This window comes from Sturnira hondurensis, unplaced genomic scaffold, assembly GCF_014824575.4.
Source record: "Sturnira hondurensis isolate 20B ecotype Veracruz unplaced genomic scaffold, ASM1482457v3 Scaffold0022977, whole genome shotgun sequence".
NCBI lineage: Eukaryota > Metazoa > Chordata > Mammalia > Chiroptera > Phyllostomidae > Sturnira > Sturnira hondurensis.
Window position 1 is genome coordinate 1,761,624 of NW_028095608.1, and position 20,308 is coordinate 1,781,931.

Consider the following 20,308-nt stretch of genomic DNA (forward strand, 5'->3'; position numbering starts at 1 on the left):
GGGAGCGCGCGGGGCGGAGACGCGCAGTGGGGTTGAGGCGCTGGTGGGCGCCAGAGCCGAACGTGGGGGCGAGTGTGGGGCGGGGCACGCAATGTGGGGCGCTGTGGTGGGAGCACAGGGCTGGCCTTGGAGCGAGCGCACAGTGCGGGGCGCGCGCGGGGGACGGGGGCGCGCAGAGCGTGCGGGGGCGCGCGCGGGGCGGAGGTGCGTCGCCGCCAATCCCAGACAAAGGCCGCCCCATAAATCATGTGGTGCCGGGAGGAAGTCGGCTTGTTTTCTTTCCTCCAGCAGCCGGCCGGGCGGAGCGATGCACGGAGACCCCCGTGGGGTCGGCCAGTCCCGATGAGGCCCGAGCCCCCGGCCGCGCCGCAGCGCCCTCGGCCAGATGGCGGCTCCGCGCTGGGACCCACTCCGAAACGACTCGCTGCCGCCCACGCTGACCCCGGCCGTGCCCCCCTACGTGAAGCTCGGCCTCACCAGCGTCTACACCGCCTTCTACTCGCTGCTCTTCGTGTTCATCTACTTGCAGCTCTGGCTGGTGCTGCGCTACGGCCACAAGCGACTCAGCTACCAGAGCGTCTTCCTCTTCCTCTGCCTCTTCTGGGCCTCCCTACGGACCGTCCTCTTTTCCTTCTACTTCAGGGACTTCGTGGCGGCCAACGCGCTCAGTCCCTTCGTCTTCTGGCTGCTTTACTGCTTCCCCGTGTGCCTCCAGTTCTTCACCCTCACACTCATGAACTTGTATTTCACTCAGGTGAGTTGGGCGGGCGGGAGACATCTGGCGAGGGATCATCTGGCAAGTCGCTCCTCACCGCGCTTGGTTGCGGGGGCGATGGCAGCGCGGGGGCCAGTTGCACGGAGACCCCCGTGGGATCGGCCAGAACCCCAGGGGTTGAGAGTGCGGGTCGGGGAGTCACTGGTTTTGGGTCGTCTGAGCCTGTCCTACCTACCTGCAGGCGTTTTTCAGGGAACGCCCTCTCATCCCCAAAAGAAGCGAAGGAGGACAGTGAGGGCCAGAAGGCCACCTGTGAGTCTGTGCCCTTAGTGAAGCACCATCCAGTGGGTGCCTGGCGCGCAGCATCTTCGTTCACGCATCAGAAGAAGTACTAGCAGGTGTGCCCTTTGGGAGATGAACTCTAGAATTTTCTCTCCACCTTCTCACCCCAGCCTGGAAAGGTCATCTGTACATTTGGACCAGACTGGCTTTTTTGAGGGTGGCAGGTGAGACCGTGCTTGCTTGGGTGAGACATTTAGAACCTCCAGGCCAGGAGCCCCACGGACTTAGGACTTACTAACTCACTCCCCGGGAGTGCCGAAGAGCAGTCCTGGGTGACGCCCATCGGGCGTCAGGCCCCAAGCAGGAGCTTAAACATTTGCCCTGGCGCCTTTACAGGAGTCATTTATGGGGAGCATTGTTAATAAGCTAATGGGAGAACACGCATTAGTGAAATCAGAGTAATTGTAAAGTAGTTCGCAAATGCCGTGTTAAGCATCGTGTAAAGTTTAATCACACCCACCACCGCCATCGTCGCCATCTCTGATTCTCACTGGCCTTCCAAGCACCGAAATGTCTGTTCCACTAGGACTGCGCCCAGGGGGAAGGCTCAGGCCTGTCACCTGCTGGGGGTAATTTTCTAGCTGTCTCCTGGGCAGAGTCTTGGTGCAGACAAGCACTCCATTCCTTTTAACCGTGTGTATTTCTCTAAAGAAAATGTCATTGATTAAAAAAGATAAGAAAGGGTAGAAAGAAGATGGATTGCTCTGGTGTAGTAGGAGCCCGACTAAAAATTTGGAGGAAATACTTGCCGATAAAAAATAGCCAATGTACTACTTAGAAGCTATTATACTCATAGCAAAATGGGTCAGCCCTAGAGCCTTCTTACTGGTCTCACGTCTCCACCTATTTCCCAGTGGACAAACGATGTGGGTGATGTCTCCAAATAGTACTCTTCAGCCCCCAAGCAGTTCAGGCAACCAGCTCCTCTGCAGACCCTCCAGCTTCTTAATTGGCTCGAAAGGGGTGGTTTCAGCCAGACACGAAAGTCAGGTGGAGTGATGTTACTTCAAGCACTGTGACAAGGGTCGTATTGCACATTGAGGTCCTCATTTCTGTCCCTTTGTGAGGCTGCCCTGGTAATCACATGCCAAGTCTGCAGGATTGGGGGCAGATGCTGCACGCCCCCCCCCCCCATCTGCTGGTTGGGAGTAAATGCTGAGCAAGGGAAAGAGTGACCAGGCAGACAGCCACTCAAGCCCAGAGGCCTGAGGCTCTGCCTTCTTTGTGTCTCCAGATCCTTTGTCCCGTTTCTAGGGCAGCTGGCAGGAGCCGGTAGTACCTGAGAGCTGGCATCTCGGACTGGCAGGGCAAAGCCATTCCCTGGCCACCTGACAAAACTGATGCTCTGGGGGGTCACAGACAGGCCACCCTTTGGCTCCCAGCTCTGGCACCACTCTGCCCTGCCCCCTCCCCCGACATCTGCCCTGAGACTGACCCAGGTTTTCAATACACTGGAAGCGCCAGGAGAGCTTAGGAATCACTGCTGCAGGGGTGAGGGGGAAGGTGGCATCTCTGAGCAAGTAAATCAGATTGTGGAGTGGGGGATGGGGTGCAGTAACAGCCACTATTTAAGTAGCAGGTGCTGCGTGGTGGGCACAGTTCTAAGGGGTGTGTCTTAGTTTTTCTTCCCCCCAACCCTGTGAGGAAAGTACTGACAGGGACCCCATGTCACAGAGGTGGGTCAGACAGGTCGGATGGTGAGTGCACGGTGGAGCTGTGGTCGCCCACGTGTGCATTATCTGAGCGTGAGGCTTGTCCCTTATGGTACAGTATTCAAAACCCCTCCCTGTGGGAAACACGCCCTCAGCTAAAGCGATTCCTGGTTCTTCAGGAGGCAACCGCCTGGGTGGGGACAAAAAGTGCGCCTGACCCAGTTCAGCAGCAACTCCAGGGATTTCCGGGGGGACAGCCAGGCTTTGGGAGACCTGAGTGGAACCTGGGTCCTCAGGGACGAGGCAGGTTTGCGCCAGCTCCTGAGGCCGGAGGAGAGGGCCTGGAATGGACTGGAAGGGGGTCCTGAGAAGTGAAGGAAGGCTCTTTTCTGTGCCTGTGATGCCCTTGACACTTCCCAGCGCCTGGCCCTGCCTGCTCACCTCCCTGACCGCCCCACAGAAGGGAGGGTCTCAGCACTCACTCCTGAGGTCTGGGGGGCAGGAGCGGCATGCCCGCACTGCAGCCCGCGTGGCACTGCCCGGGGTGGCCATGCTGCCACAGTCCTGTCCGGCCAGGTCTGAGGGCTGGGGTGTGTCCTGTGCCCTTAGCCTCTCTCGTTGTCATCTTTGGAATCTGGCTCTTCTGCGGCTGGCCCAGGGAGGGGCAGGGTTGTCTTGTGTGACTCTGTGCCTGTCCACCTCCGGGTCTTGCTCTGCCTATGCGAGGTGGCTGTGTCCACGTCATGGGGTCACCTTCATCCTGGCTTCCTTCCTCTGCTCTGTCCTAGTCCTTTCCCTTCTTCCATCCCAGTCTCTTCTTCAGGTGGGGCCACACAGGTGATGGGCTGTTCCCCACCCAGTGCCTCCCTGAGGCCTCCACCTGCCCCTTTTCATTCCCTGCCTGTCCGGGGGCCCTGCTACCTGCAGATCCAAGTTCCTGGGACCCTCAGACCTGCAGGCACAGGCTAGCCTCTGCTAGGACACTCTCCCCACGGCCACTTCACTCTGGTGTCCGCATCTGCGGGGCAGCGCATTCCCAGCTGAGCGAGGATCTGTCAGGGAGTGGGGCTGGACTCCTTTCTTCCTCACCCCAAGTAAGGTGCTGTGTCCTCAGTGACCTGGGGTGAGGGCTGGCATCACCCTGAGCACTGCACTCCTGGGCACAGGTTGATGACTTCTCTGCTGTCCTCTTCCTCCAACCTCTCCTTCGTCCGACCTCTTCCTCCTCCGACCCTCGGACCCTCCTATGGGCTGTGAAGGGGGAGGTGCTGGTAGCTGAACTGGTTCTGCCCACTCTCAGTGGCTGTGTGTGTGTGTTTTGGGGGGGACATGTCTGGCCTGAAGGCTCGAAGTTCTCCTGGGAACTCAGAGCATCGAGAACCTGGCGTTGCCAGCTCCGGCCGGCCTGCCTGCCAGTCCTGGGAGACCCCCAGCTCCCCCCTGCCCCAGCAGCAGCAGCAGCGGGTTAATGGGCCTCTTGATGGGGTTTCGAGTGGGGCAGGACCCTGAGGCTTGAGTGTTGTGGGGACCCCTGCCACCCAGCCGCAGCTCCTAGGCAAGCAGGTCTGTCTGCAGAGCTGGGGAGAGGGCCATGGGTGGCAGGTTGTGATGTGGTGGAGGGCTTATTGACGGCCATTGGGTTCCTGAGTTTGGTTGAATGGAGCAAGACCCTGCTTTGCCTGGGCTCAGCCTTGCCTTGGGCCCTGTGGCAGAGCCCTGCAGTGCAAGGCAGGAAAGGAGAAGTGAACCCTCTGGAGGGGGAGGTGGTGTGACTGATGGATGCTGACGCAGGAGCCCACACCACACTGTGCCTCAGAAGGTGACTGGGGAGCCACAAGGGGGTCCTTGTGGGGGCCAGGGGGCGTGGGGGGCCTGGTGCATGGTGGGTGTTGGCGCTCTCCATGAGGCCTGGGTTACCGTGTGCCCGTGAAGGCCTGTGACTCAGGAGGCAGCCTTGGAGGGGAAGGAGCAGGCACCCTGTGGGCAGAGCTCGGTCCGAATCCCAGCCTGGCCCCCAGAGCGCCAGCCTTCCTTGCCAGGAAAATGGCAGCCGTGCAGTTCCTGGTGGGCGGGGGCAGCTGAAGGGGATGCTCACCCCCCTGCTCTGCCCCCTCGGGTAGGCCGCCCCTCCTGGGTCCAAAGCCCGGACCCAGGCTCCTGAGGGTCAGGCCCAGGTGTTCTGCCCATACCAGTCCACATGTCATCTACTTGACTTGTCCACCAGGCTGCAGCTGTGTGTGTGACCTGGCTGCGATGCTGGCCTTGCCTCAGGGAGAGCGTAGGGGTAGCAGCTGCTCCCAGTGCAGCCTCTCAGACCTCAAGCCGAACATACCTGGAGCCAGCACGTGAGCCTCTGGGCCTGGAGGATTCTCGAGACTTGGCCCAGCTCATGAGCCCAGCAGGAGGGCAGAGCCTAGCTGGGCTGGTGCCCTGCTGCCCACACACCCTAACTGGACAGGCACCAGGGCCCTCACCCCTGCTCACTGGGAACCAGGTGGCACCGGACTGCGAAGCCGCGGCCCTCCACCCACCAGGAAAGGGGTGTGGGGTCTCACTTGTGGCTCAGTTTCATCAGGGGTGTTCACCAGACCCCTGTGGTGTGCCCCAGTCGGGGAGCTGGGAAGGGGGAGCCTCTAGGCCTCTTGGATTACGAAGACAGAGACTTAGAAACTCACGCCGCTTGCCAATCCCCGGGTGCCTGACTTTAGAGCTGGGGCCCATGGTTAGTCACTCCGTCCAGCGAATGGGCGTGGCTTCGCCTCTGCACTGCACACTGGCCCTGGCTCCTCCTGGTCACTCGGTGGCCTCACAGCCACCAGAGCTGTGTACACGGGGTGGACAAAAGTAGGTATATAGCTCTTTGTGTGGAAAAGAATATAATAATCAGTCAATAACAACACAAGGATGAACTCTGTGTTTACATACCGCTGTGAAGCTACCTTTGCCCCACTCTGTGTGTGCACCTGTGAGGGCCCGTGTGAACCCTTGTGTGTGGCTGTGTGAGCACGGGTGTATGTGCCAGAACACATGCCTGTGTGAATTCCTGTGAGTGTGGGTGTGACTGCCTGCATACACGTGTGTGTGAGCACAACGGCAATGGGACCGGAGACGTTTCCTATTAGCACCCAGTCTGCCGTCCCCACTGGCACCCCCAGGAAGCAGCAGCCGCAGCTCCCTAACTCCAGCTCACAGCCCGCTGTCTCAGACCTCTCTCCTCTCTGCGCTGACGTTGCTGCTGCAGTGCCTGAGGGTCCCCTGGTGACCTCAGGTGATCAGATGTCATGGGGAATGCCCTCAGTGCTCCTGGGGACAATGAGACTCTCATGGCGTGACTGAAATACAGCCTTGCTGACCACAAGGTCTGACTTCCCACCTGCAGCGGCCAAGCTGGCATGGCCATGTCGTCCTCGTGCAGGGCCCCACCGGCCCCAAGGAGGCCTGTACCGGGACCCACACTCGCTGGTGCCTGCCGGGGTTTGCTCCTGGGCCTGCCCCACAGCAGGACTAGTAGGAGACGGGGATGAGCCCTGGGCTAAGGTGGGCTTCACTCCCTGGGGTTGGGGGTTGTCAGGGCTTTGCCCATTGGCAGAGGCCCATCCTTGCCAGGGTGCCCACCACCCTAAGCGGCCAGTCCCAGGAGGGGCTCCTCTGGAGGTGACCAGAGAACACGACAGAATGGAAGGCTGCTCCTCCAAAACATCACGAAGATTCTTAGGGCTTGAAAACATGTCAGGTGATCCCCAGATCGGCGTTGCCTGTCACCTGGTCCAGTGAGAGGGGACAGCCCCTCCCTGGTGTGCGAGGCTGCCTGCGCCCCGACAGGCCGGCCTCCTCCAGACAGAAGGCGCCGTAGCAGACAGGTTGGACAGCCCGGCACACTCCGGCCATGCAGAGGTCCGTGTGGGCTGCTGGTCTTTCACTTTATATTTAATCCGGTGGCTGAAGTGGAGAGGACGAAGTGCACTCGTTCCGCTGGGCTGGCTTCCTCCGACTGGGCACGTGGGCTTCACAAAGGACACCTGGTCGGAGTCAGGTCAGGGCGTCAGGCCTGGGGAGCCATGCACAGCCCTGTCGCATATTTGTGTAACATCTCTTTAAAAATATAAAAACTGGCTGGTGTAGCTCAGTGGACTGAGTGCGGGCCTGCGAACCAGAGTATCGTGGTTTGATTCCCAGTCAGGGCACATGCCTGGGTTGCAGAGCAGTTCCCAGCAGGAGACACACAAGAGGCAACCCTACATTGATATTTCTCTCCCTCTCTCCTTCCCTTCCCCTCTAAAGATAAATGGAAACAGGCTTGGTGTCTGGTCTCGTAGTTAGAGGGCCATTCACATCTGCGGGGAGCACATCTGACCCATCACCCACCGACCATGTCTGGAGTCAGAGACAATTTCCGTGCTGAAGGGCCACTTGCTATTGAGAAGGACAGGTGCAGGCAGAGATGTGCCATGGGCCACCTGCCCCCACCCGCCCAGCACACAAAGGGAACCTCTGCCCTTGGGAGCCAGTGGCTCGGGACATGAAGACTGGGGTGGGCTGGGCGTCTTGGGCTAGCCTCAGCACCGCCCTGCCCCCCCAGTGGCAGATACCTGGTAAGCTCTGCAGCCAGCAGAACACCTGATGTCTGCATGTGACAAGGCCAGCTCCCAGGTAGCGCCCCGCCTCCTGCTCTGCTCTCCCTGCTTCCCACACCAGAAAGTGTCAGGGGCCGTGTTGCCCATCATGCGATATGACAGTTGCTTTGTCATGTGTGACCTGGGGCAGAAAGGGAGAGGCTCAGGCAGCAAGTGAGCCCGGGTCAGGACTGCCTGATGAGGCACACACACCTGTCCCCGCAGAGGTCCCCGTCCTGGCTTTCACACAGTGACACAGGTTTCCCCCGCCACAGGGATGTTCATTGCATCCACTCAACAAGCATGTCTTTAAAATTGGGGTAAAACTCTCGTGATACAAAGTTAACCTTTTAATATGAACAACTTAGTGGCATTTAGTACAGTCCATTATTTTGCAACTATCACCTCTATTTAGTTCCAGAACATTTTCATCACCCATAAAAGATGACACCCCGCACCCCCTCGCCCCAGCCCCTGGCAGCCCCCACCAGCCTGTTGTCTCTGGATCCACCACTTCCGGGTATTTCACATCAAGGGGATCACACCACGCGTGGCTATAGTGTGTGTCTGCTGTCACTTGGCGTCATATCTCGAGGTCCTTCTGTGTTGCTGTGTATGTCCTTCCTTTTCAAGGCTGGATAGCATTTCCGTGTTGTGTGAAATGCAGCTCATTCACTCCGCCTCTCAACGGACATGCAGGCTGCTTCCCACGTGGTTTTACGTGCCTTCGCTCTCTGGACGCTGTGCAGACCGGACTGAGGTCAAGCTTCTGCCTTTGTGGAACTTAGCGTTGAACAGGCAGAACAGGGTATATAAATAATGTGTCCTTTGTGCTGTGGGCCTTTATTACTTAAGGACAGCCCCTACTGTGGTGATGGGAACTGCGGGAGGTTTCTGGTTGAAGGTTGGGGGCTTAATTCACCCTTTCGCTCCTGTAGGAATCCCCTTCTAGGATACTGATTTTAAAAACAACCAGTGACTCTTGCTGCTGTATCAGTAGGAGTCAAATCCATTTGCCCTGGTTTGTTTGCGGCAGCTTCCTGGGGTCCAGACCAACAGGAGGACGGACAGGTGGTGCCTGCCTGGGAGGGTGCTGGTTGGTGCCATTCTCACCCAGCAGGTCTGCCCCTCCTCCACAGCAGCCCGCCCTTCACGGATTTGACGGCACATGCGGTCCCCACCCGAGGCCCCTCTGCTTCAGGTGGAGCTTTCTCAGTTCCTTTTATCTCTGATGGGATGTGGTTTCTCTCTGACCATCCCAGTCCCTGTCCCCAGAAGCCCTGCCCAGTGTCCACAGTGAGTTGGGGGCAGCCCAGGGACAGACCACCAGAGAGCAGTTTCTGTCACCACTCTGGAGGAGGCGTGACGGCTGGCAGGACACCAGGAGGGTCTTCTGGGAGAATCATCCGACTCTGCCTCAGTCAGCTTGAGCGGCTGCGGCAGCCGACACCCGTTCCTCAATTTTGGAGGCTGGACGGGCGAGGTCGGGGCGTCGGCAGGGCTGGGTTGTGGAGCGGGCCCACTTCCTCTTTGCAGATGGCTGCCCTCCCCTGCTGTCCTCACGCAGTGGGAGAGAGACAAGGACAGACAGACAGCTTCCAGCAAGGGCTGGAATTCCAGGCCACCCAGAATTGTCACTTCAGAGGTAGAAAGTTATTTAGGGGGAAAAACCGAGGAGTATTCCACGTGACTTATTTTGTGTTTTTTGCATAATTTAGCACTAGGATCAGAGTGGGTGGTGATATGATGCCCTGCATGGGGTGGGGGGGGGGGGGGGGCTCTTCCTTCCTGGAGTCTTTGCGCCTGGCTGGCTTGCTCAGCTGTGACACCTTGTTTAAGCTCATTCGGGACAACCAGAGGCAGGGCCCTGGCTGGTAAACGGAACAGCATTTGTGGTAGGAGCAGCATCAGAATCAAAATGAGGATAATGGTACCTCGTGTGGCCACAGCCCTGTCCGCTCATGAGACCGAGAGGCTGATCCACATGGTCTCAGTCCACTCGGGCCAGCGAGCAGGCAGGAGCTCGCCCCTCGGAGTCAGCAGGATGGCAGGGGCAGCTCGGGGCCTGTGTGACCTGGCTGCTGCTGGGCTGCTGGGCTGTGTCTGCCAGGCATCAGAACCGGAGGCTGCCCTCTTGGAAGGCCCTTCCTGGTGTAACGTTTTCAAAGGAGGCGCCTCAGAGTCTATGGCCATACCACCCTGAACGCGCCCGATCTCATCAAAGGAGGCACCTCAGAGAACAAGGTACTAACCTTTGACCTCACATATGGACACAGAGGTCAGGGGCAGAGAGAGTTCATCAGGGGCGGGTTCATGGCCGTCTAGCCAGCCACAGCCCCAAATCCAGATGCTCAGATGATAATGTGGAAAAGCAGGGAAAGTGAGACCAGCGGTCTGTGTCATTTGGTTCGTTTTGGGAGCCTTCGCAGGGAGGGGTGTGGCCCTCTGCCCCTCCCCGGCTTCCCAGTGCAGGCCCAGCCCAGAGCCGTGGAGGGTGGAGGAGAGAGGGGAACTGGAAACAGGAGGGGCCGTAGGAAGGGGGGAACTGGTGGAGATGGGTTCACCTACGGGGTCTCTGACGCCTCGCCATTTACTGAAGTACAGAGTAGGGTAGACAGGTAAGATGAGTTCCCACTTCATGGGACTCCTAGTCTTACTGGGGGTGACACACATGTACAATACATGCATGCACATGGGTATGTGCATGTATGCACTTACATGTGCACACATGCTGGAGGGGGGCTTCCCGGGGCTGGGTCAGCTGGGTGACAGGACACTGCAGCTCTTTGGGGCGCTGGAGAAGCCGAGGATACCCTCGGGGTGCTGGCCTTCGTGGAAGCCCAGAGGAGGGACAGTGTCAGTGTCACTGTTGATCTGAGGCCACAGATGAGGAAGTGCCCCTAAATTCCCGTAGCTCCGGTGGTTCCGTGTTCTGAGGGTCAGCGTGAGACCAGGAAGTGAGTAGGACTCACTCCATGAACCCCGTGCTTGCTGGCATGGTGAGGACTTGACCCAGGGGCCTGACACCCCTGGACACAGCCCATTTGGCTTCAGGCTGCTGCACTCAGAGTCCCGTGGCCGGGACCACATGGACTCCAGTGGCTTTAAGAAGATGGACAGTCTGCAGACAGACCCGCTGCTTCAGAGAGTGGACCAGGTGAGCCACACATGGGGAAGAGCCCACGTGTGGGTTTACGATGGGTGACAGTCGCCAGGACGCCAGGCCCCCTGGTTTGTGTAACTTCTGCATTGTGTCAGGAAGTGGGCAGCGTAGAGCGGCCATGGGAGTGAATGGCAAATGTGTCAGTGGGGCCTAACTTTCTGAGTGTGGAGGCTCCTTTTATGGTCAAGAAAGCGTCTGTGCTCGAGGTTTAGAGTTACGGTCTGAGAACTTACACAAGGCAACTGGCAGTGACAAAGGCAGCAAACACAGCATCCACATGCCCCGGTCCACCTCACCCCCACAAAACCCACCCACTTTGCAGATGAGAAACTGGAGGCCCAGAGAGGTTAGGGGATGGCCCCACAGTCACAGCTGGTCACTGGTGAAGCTGGGATTCAAAGCCAGGCGCGTGAGCCCCCAAGCCCACCTTCTTTTGTGCATCCACCATGGGCGGATGCAGCTTCGGCCTGTGTATGGTGGGGCTTCATGCCTCAGTGTGTGGTGCATGGCCTGGAGCTGGCCTTCAGCATCCACACGTCGTGAGCACATCACATCATGACGGGTGAGCAGACAAGTTGCAGGCCGGTTTGGCAACAGGCACGATGGGACGAGCTGTGGTCTGTGAATACACATGTACATGGCAGGAGAGTGAGCCTGCCTGGTGTGGCAGCACTGGGTTGAGGTCGTGGGGACCTCGGCAGAGCGGTGAGCACTAGAGGGCCGGGGAGGCGTGCTGCGGGCTTTGGTGGTGCCCAGCGTGGCGGTATTACGGTTTGACCGAGCTGCGTGGCAGGTACGTGAGTATTTGCCATGTTATTCCTTTGTGTAGATTTGACGTATTTTATAATAAAGTTTAGCCCTACCATAAATTTGTAACAGGCAAGTGAATTTGCATATGCACTAATTTACAAATTGTGTGCGTGTCTGAGATACTGGTTTCTTTTCTTATGTTACTCGGTATTCTTTTTACTTTATTAATTATAGTGAAATGCCCTCCACGTCACCTGATCTGTTTCCCCCCCATCTTCCCACTTCTCTCTGGCAACCATTGGCTTGTTCTCTGATCTGTGAATCAGTTTCTCTTCTGTGTTCTTTATTCTTTTGTGTTTTTAGATTCCACATCTAAGTGAAATCATACGATATTTGTCTTTCTCTGTCTGACTTATTTCACTTAGCATGATCCCCTTTAGGTCCATCCATGTTTTCACAAATGGTAAGGTGCTATTCTTTTTTATGGCTGAGTGGTAGTCCATTGTGTAAATGCAGCACACCTTTACCCACTAGTCCATCCTAGGTGCTGGGCACCTAGGCTGCCTCCATATCTTGTATGTAAATAACATACTGGTTTCTTTAGACTCTGGCCTGTGCTTGACGCAGTTCAGACTGGCTCTGTTATTCCTGGGGTCTCCCGGGGGCCTCAAGCCCCAGGCTGAACTGTGTGGCACATAGGATCAGGGGTCCGGCTTCAGGGTCCAGAACCTCTTAAGGAGGGAGGACTTCGAAGTGGCGAAAGGAGCAGCACTCCAGGGAGTGGTGGCCTAGGAGTGGGGACACAGAGACACGGGCCACGTTTTGTTGGGGTGTTTGTATAAAGCAAAATGTCTACATAGAAGTTTTGAATAAAGTCCATGGATGCACAGTGCTTCATTTGGTTGTCATACACTGCCTCTGGAGACAGAAGTTACTCTTGTTAGTTTGGTAAATGCACAAGGGTCGCTGCCCGACCCACGGAGAATACTCTGGGGCATTTCTACCAGAAGCAGCCGGCGTGACATTACGAAAATGTCAGACAACAAATGCCAGCTTCAGTAGTAGGAGAAAAAGACAGGAGGTCAAGGTTGGGAACAGAGATGGTGACATCGGGGCCTGTGATTTATTGGGGAAGTGGGGCAGAAGTCAGCAACTGCTTCTAGCTCCTGCTCAAGTGCGTCACATACCGCTCCCTGGGCCTCCTGCGTCATCTGAAAGGTGGTGTGCAGGGCCTGGGGTCATGGAGGGCTCTGAGCATGCCCACAGTTGGGGCTGAGGAGGCTGGGCCCTCGGAGGAGGGAGCAGGGTGGGAACTGGCAGGTTCTGCGGCCTCACCTCAGGCCTTCCTGGAGCTCAGACCTGAATGAAACCTCGGAGAGTCACCGGACTTTGCTTTCATTGGCATTTTTCTAGGTAGGATCTGAAGTGGGAGGAAGGACGCTGGGACCTAAAGGGGTTTATGATCTGGGGAAATGCCTCTCTGCTGTGAGACGATGGAGGTTTCCCACAGAAACTGCTGCTTTTCCCCGATGTCATCTTCAGTCCCGCTCCCTGCCCATCCTCCATCCCTTCACTGCCATGTGGGACCCTGGGAAAACTGCTGTTTTCACAGACAGTGTAGGTGTGGAAGGGAGGGGAGGGGAGAGAGGAGCCTGGACCCTGCCTCACTCACTGTGGGTTCCTGGTCAAGTTTCCCCAACGAGCAGCTGGGCCTCTTCCTCTACCTCAGGGTTCTAGCCCGACCTCACCGTCCAGAATCCATGGCCACCTTCTGCTGCTGCCCCCTCCTTCTGGCCTCAGTGTCCAGCCCGTCTGCCTCCCCCATGGAGCCCCTCCACCTTACCCCTGCTCCACTTCTCCCTTGCTCTGCCATGTTGGGGCCTAGGCTCCTCTGCACACTGGGTCCCTCAAACCTAAAAACAAGGTCCAGCCCTGGCCAGGTGGCTCATTCGTTTGGAATGTTGACTTGTACACTAAAAAAGGTGGGTTTGATCCCCAGTCAGGACACATACCTAGTTTGTGGGTTCAATCCCTGGTTGAGGTACATATGAGAGTCAACTGATCGATATCTCTTTCTCCCTCCCTCCCTAAAATCAATAAAACCATATCCTTTGGTGAGGATTAAAGGGGAAAAAAGTAGATCCAGTGCCCTTGAAGAACATTTCATTTTGCAAACACATTTTTAAAAATATTTTTTATTTATTTTATTTATTTTTATTTTACTTTTTTTATTTGTGCTTCCTTATATTTGTGGTTCTTTTTTAAAAATTTAATTCTTGTTCAAGTACAGTTTTCTGTCTTGTATTCCCAGCCCTGCCCCCTAAAGTATTTTTTATTGATTATGCTATCAGTTTTTCCAATTTTCCCCCTTTATTCCCCCTCTGCCCTGCTTACCCAACTCTCCAGCGTTCCCCCCACCCTAGTTCATGTCCAGGGGTTGTACATATAAATTCTCTGTTTCCCATACCATTTTTATCTCTCCTCATCTATTTTATGCCTCCTAATTATACTACTTCTTCCCTGTATTTCCCCCTCTATTCCTCCGTTCCCCCTCCCCACTGAAATCCCTCTGTGTGATGTCCGTTTCTCTGATTCTGTTCCTGTTCTGGTTGTTTGCTTAGTTTTTGGTTTTGTTGTTTTTCTTTTCTTTTTTGGTTCATTTGTTGATAGTTGCGAGTTTGTTGTCATTTTACTGTTTATATTTTTTATCTTTTTACTTCGATAAGTCCCTTTAACATTCCATATAATAAGGGCTTGATGATGATGAAATCCTTTAGCTTGACCTTACCTGGGAAGCACTTTATCTGCCCTTCCATTCTAAATGATAGCTTTGCTGGATAGAGTTATCTCGGATGTATGTCCTGCCTTTCATGACTTCAAATACTTCTTTCCAGCTTCTTCTTGCCTGCAAGTTTTCTTTTGAGAAATCAGCTGATACCCTAGTGGCACCCCTTTGTAGGTAACTGTCTCCTTTTCTCTTTCTTCTTTTAGGATTCTCTCTTTATATTTAATCTTGGGTGTAACTTAATGATGATGTGCTTTGGTGTGCTCCTCTTTGGGTCCAACTTCTTTGGGACTCTCTGAAGCTTCCTGGACTTCCTGAAATTCTATTTCCTTCACCAGATTGGGGAAGTTTTTCTTCATTATTTTTTCAAATAAGTTTTCAATTTCTTGCTGTTCTTTTCCTTCTGGCACCCCTGTAATTCAGATATAGGAATGTTTCAGGTTGTCCCAGAGCTTTTAATACTCTCTTCACTTTTTTGAATTCTTGTTTCTTCATTTTGTTCTGGATGGATGTTTATTTTTTCCTTTTGTTCCAAATCGTTGCTTTGAATCCTGGTTTCCTTCCTGTCACTGTTGGTTCCTGGAATATTTTGCTTTATTTTACTTTGTGTAGCCTTCTTTTTTTTTTTCTTTTTCATTTTTCGACCAAGCTCAATCAGATCTATGAGCATTTTGATTACCAGGGCTTTAAATTCTCCATCAGATAGGTTGGCAATCTCCTCTTCGCTTAGTTTTCTCTCTGAGATTTTGCCATGTTCTTTCATTTGGGCCAATTTCTGTGTCTTGGTGCACCTGAGAAGTTGTAAGGGGGTGGGCCTTAGGTATTCACCCAGGCAGGGCAACCTGCCCTCTTTGCTGCCCTGCAACGCTGACTTTGGGGGAGGGGCCAGAGAGGGAGCAGTGTAGCTGGTCTCTAGAGCACTCTTCAACAAACCCTTGTGTAAGACTGGAAGTTTCTTTCACTGTGGCAACCCCTGCCATAGCCCACAGACAGCTCTGAGTCTCAGTTTCCCCTTCAGTCAGCCCTTCCCATACAACCCGCCACCAGTCCACAGCATCGCTGAAGTTTTTTGGAGTCGGACCATGTGGTCCAGAGTCTTACCATTCTGGTTTTTCTGGTTGATTTTTTCTTTAATTCCTTGGTTGGAGTTCCATGCAGTTTTATTTTCTGTGCTTTGGTTGCTTATTGATTTTAGATTGATTGTTATCCTCCTTTGGTTATGCGAAGAAGTGAAGGATTTCTCTGTAGGCCTTCATCTTGGCCAGAAGTCTTGCAAACACATTTTTAAAGCACAGTTGATGCTCTGGAAGTGACATACCTCGCCCACTTCGTCCTGCCACCAGTCCCAGTGGGCTCCTTTCTCCTCCATTGGTGAGCTGCCAGGCTCATGCTGTTGATCCCGAGGTAGCACAGACACCCCGACTGTCCTCCACTCAGACCCCTTTCTGCTGGGGTCTTTGGGACTTGACCACCAGGCCCTTCCCTGCTGCTGGCCGGCTCCTTGCCTTCCTCTCTCCTTTACAGGGTTCAGACGTGATTCACATTCTGTCCAGTTTCCCAGCTACATGTTCTGTGTTCACTGTCACCATCACTCACTGGGCCCCAGTTACCCCCTTATCCACCTCCCCTCACCTTCTCAAACTTCCTCACACCTCCCCTCACCTCCTCACACTCCTTATACCTCCTCTTTCCTCCCTTCATTTCCTTACACCTTCTCACACTACTCATCACCTTCTCAACTTCCCTCACCTCTCCACACACCTCCTGACACATCCTCACACCTCCCCTCACTGCCTCACACCTCCCACCTTCTCACACCACAACTCACCCTTTCCCTCACTTCTTCACATATCCCCTCACCTCCTCACACTTCCCAACACATCACATTTCCCCTGACCTCTGTGCACCTCCCTACATATCCTCACATCTCCCCTCACCTCCACACAACTCCTCACATCTCCCCACACATCCACACACCTCCCCGTACTTCTCCTCACTCCCTCACACCTACTTGTACCTCCCCATAGCTCCTCACACCTCCCCTCAGCTCCTCACACCATACCACACCTCCTCACATTTCCTCACACCTTCCCTCCTCCTACTTCCACACACCTCTTCATACCATCACACACCTCCTCACACCTCTCCACACCTCCCTGTATTTCCCCTCACCTCAATTCCTCATACCTCCTCACACACCTCATAGCTCCCAACATATCCTCACATGTTCTCTCACTTCCACACTCCCCCACACCTCACCTCCTTATACCTTATCACCTGTCCCCACAGCAGCTCACACCTCACACCTCTCCTCACATCCTCAAACCTCCCCTCAGCTCCTCTTACCTCCACACGCTTCACACCACACCTCATCTCCTTACACCTCCTCACACTACCTCACACCACACTTCACACCTCCTCACACTTCCCAATACATCCTCTCACATCTCCTTTCACTTCTACATATTCCCTCACTCCTACCCACACCTCCTTACTCATCCCCTTACCTCTTCACACCTCACACCACATCACAGCTCCACTCTGCTCAGACTGCTGGCATGTCTGTATCTGGCTGTGAGTTTCTTGAGGGTGTGGATCAGCTTTTCCTTATGTTCACAATTCTGGAACCCAGATTTAGTGCTCATTCCAGTTGAATTATTGTGAACACCACCAGTCTGAATATGGAACCGTTGCATTTTTATCTGGCCGTGCATGCTCCCTCGGTGCTCCCTCGGTGCTCCCTCACAGAGTCCTGGTCTCCCTCCACTCTGAGTCTGTGGGCCTGGCTTTGCACCTGCAGGCCGAGCCCCTGCTGTGGGCAGCATGGTAAACCGAGGCTATGGTCTTCTCTTTCCAGCTGAGTCCCTGCTGGGGTCAGCGGGAGCTTGCGCAGACTGCAGGAGGTGGGCAAGCCAATGAGAGGTTCCAGGCCTTGGCATGGAAGGTTTAGTTGCAGTTCTGGGCTCTCATCAGTGTAAGTGAAGTCTTTTGGAGCCCAGATGGGGGTGGGGTGGGTCGGGCAGGCAAGTTTGGATTTTTTTTACACTTAGTTCAGACCTTTATGCCCTTAAATTAGTGAGGACGAAAATTGTACTGTAATTAATGTATGTATACACATATGTATGTGTACTGGTGTATACCTCAGTTTAATATGCCAGGAACTTAAATACAACTTTGAGGAACTTTAAAGATTAGCTTGAAGGGTAAACGAAGTGTTTCCAAGCATAGCGTGTATACACCCAGTTGGATTCAAAGCATATTAATTGTCAGAAACGATCGAGGGTAGATAGAACTTTTTTTTCTCTTTTTTAAAAATATTTTATTTATTTATCTTTAGAGGGGAAGGGAAGGAGAGAGGGAGAGAAATATCAATGTATGGTTGCCTCTGCCGAGGACACACAATGTATCGTGTGTCCCCTGCCGGGAACTGGCCTGCAACCCAGGCATGTGCCCTGACTGGGAATCGAACCGCAATCCTCTGGTTCGCAGGCCCATGCTCAATCCACTGAGCTACACCAGCCAGGGCTAAGGGTGTATAGAACTTTTACAAATCACGGTCAAGGTTTGTTTGCAGATTGTCTCCTTTGCTTTCAGTTTAGAGAGGATAGAATGATTATTGACTGCCTGATTGTTCCTTTACCGGTGACAACTGTCTTCCTCTGGGCAGTCAGGGATGTGATGGTGATTTGAGTTTGAGTTTTGTGGAGCTTCCCCATCTTTTATGGCACAAGTCACTTTACAGGGTGGGGCTGTAGGTCCTTTGGGGGTCGCCAACCGAGTGGAGCCCTCATGCTTGATTTGGGCTCATGTTCACAGGGGTAAACACTCAGCATCATTTAAAAGTTGTCATTGCTTCTCATTTGTGGTTATTTTATTATTATTGTCATTGTCTATTAGGGCTACATTGTCATTGTCTAATAGTAGTGACCGTTGTCATTGTCACTACTATTAGGGCTACAGGGAGCATTCCATTTGTGCTTAGTGCCCCGGGGCAGTGTTCCCCGTCTGCACTCCCAGGAACACTCACTACTGGGAAGAACTACAGTGGCCAAATCAGTTTGGAAACTGCTGTAGCTCCATGTTTTGCCTGAAGGTTCACACCATATGAGCCTTTCAAAGGCTCTGGGAGTCACTGCCAGGAAGAAAAACTGTTTGGCCATACAGCTCTCTGTAGGCTTGATCACAACACTTACTTCCAGTAACATTTAAAATTTACAGTTCTGTGGGCACACTATGAGAAGCCCTGCTTCCAAATCATCTCTTACAGGTGGAATTGTTGAGGCCAAGCATCTGATTGCTTAAAAGGCTGGAGTACTGGACCAAGTATTGGACAGTGCTGGCTGGAACCGCTGTCCTTTGCAGTGTTCTGGAAGGGTGCGCTAGGGTGCAGGCTGCCTGTAGAGGTCACTTGACTGCGTTCAACCCCCCCAGCACCATCAAACCAGTGGATGGAGCTGCAGGGGTGGGGCTGTGGGAAGTCTCGCAGTGCCTTGTTTTGTTTTATACAGGAAGATGGTTGGAGGAGGGGGACTACACTTCCAGTTGGGAGTGTCACCTATATTCGCAGCTCTTGGCTGGATGGGTATGTCATCCTGTGGGTTTCACATCCCAGAGACACCCAGCACTGGCCGAGTGGTGGGAATGAGCTGGGAGCTGAGTAGGCTTAAGCTGACCCTGATACAATCACACACTCATGCTGACCTCTGGTGACCAGGAGCTGCCTTGGCCAGCTGGGGCAGCGTGTGGCTGAGAAGGGCTGACGTCACCATGAGGCTGAGTCTGCGATCACCTCCGTGAGTTCCCATGCTCCATAGCTGGAACCTGCTGGCCAGCCTCTGTTGGTTCTTCCTCTGTCCATGTCTCATCCCTTCACGGTGACTGTGAGCCCGTGGAAGGCAGAACTGGTCATATTTTCATTTGGTTCCTGACAGCACCTTGCACAGAGCTGAGTCCATGGGCGGGGGATGCTGTGGGTGGTGGCAGGGCTGCTGGGACAGACTGTGGCGTGTGAGAGTGACTTGCAAGTAAGTGACCTGAGTCCCCCTGAGTGTGGCAGAATATTAAACAATAGTTGCATATTTCCCTGACACGGTCAAACACTTTTAAAAATCCTGTGGTTTCTTCTGCTTTGATGACTTCTCTTGGTTGCCGAAAGTGATATCCCCAAACAGCTATCAGCAGGAGGGCACATCTCTGAGAGCTTTGTCTGTGGGGCATGCATGAGTCGGTGTTAGATTTGTGACAGCACCTTGCAGTCACGTGTGTGTCTGCTCCATGGTCCTGAGAGACTCGGAAGGGGATGGGAGCAGCCTGCTGTCAGACAAAGCTGCCTCACGACTCCCATAAAGTAAGGGCCCTGAATTCATGTCGTCCATTTGTCTGACTCAATACTTTCATTCATTTATGGTTCCACCCCTGCCTCCTACCTGCTTCCCAAAAGGACTTAGGACAGAGATAAAACTCATGTCCAAGTTTGGATTGCTTCCCTGGGAAGCTCTGAAAATGATTTTTTTGAAAGGGGAGGTGGGTATGCTTTTTGTAGGGTCTGTAGGAAGCTGTGGTCCCCTGCCCCAGGCAGGGATTCTGTGGGTCCTCCCTGGGGGCACCCGACTGATAGGTGTGTGTACGAGGGTGGGCTGCCCAGGCCCCTCGAGCTCTTCATCTGTTGTCAGCCTCTTCCTGCCTCTCTTGGTGTCGTCTTGCACAGTGTGTTCTGGAATCAGCCTGTAGAGTTAGGCAGAGGGTCCCCACCCCAGTGGCCGCTGCACTAGCAGGTCTGGCTGGACACTTGGGATCCACTGGGTGATTTCTAGGGTTACTTTCCAGGATCCCTGAAGGAAACTGATTTCTCATTGCTTCCTCCTCAGACAAGGGGGCAATAATATCTCACCCCTGTGTGCCCCCCAGGGTCCCAGAGCAGCTGTCCCCTCCTCAGCTCCCACCAGAACCAGGCTCCTGCTCCCTGCCCTGTTTCTCAGGAAATTCCCCCTCAGGCAACATCTTTTTCCCCTTCAATATTTGCAGGCTAAGCAGATTCTGAGGAGTTTTAAGAGAGCTAAGCAGAGGGGAGGGCTCGTGGCTGGGGGTCTGTGAGGGGTCAGCAGCCAGGAGGGCTGCCACCAGCCGAGGTCTTGTTTAGGAACTGCACACAGAAGGCTTCGCTAGAAGATTCTCACCAGATCTCCTCTGAGAAAGTGTCCCATTCTCTGTCCTTCCAACCCTTTCTCTCCTTCTCCCAGTGCCTCCCCCCAACCAGGACCCAGGATGGCGAATGCCTGAGCATATGCT

At 54.3% G+C, this 20,308-nt stretch overlaps 1 protein-coding gene across 1 annotated transcript in view; it reads left to right on the forward strand.

Annotated features, from left to right (window-relative positions):
* The first annotated feature begins 208 nt into the window (after window positions 1–208).
* GPR137B (G protein-coupled receptor 137B) overlaps window positions 209–20,308 on the forward strand; it is a 50,283-nt gene continuing 30,183 nt past the window's right edge. Inside the window, exon 1 of the mRNA XM_037037314.1 lies at window positions 209–754. Within this exon, the coding sequence (XP_036893209.1) occupies window positions 386–754 (369 nt within the window). The 5' untranslated portion in view covers window positions 209–385. The remainder of the gene's footprint in view (window positions 755–20,308) is intronic.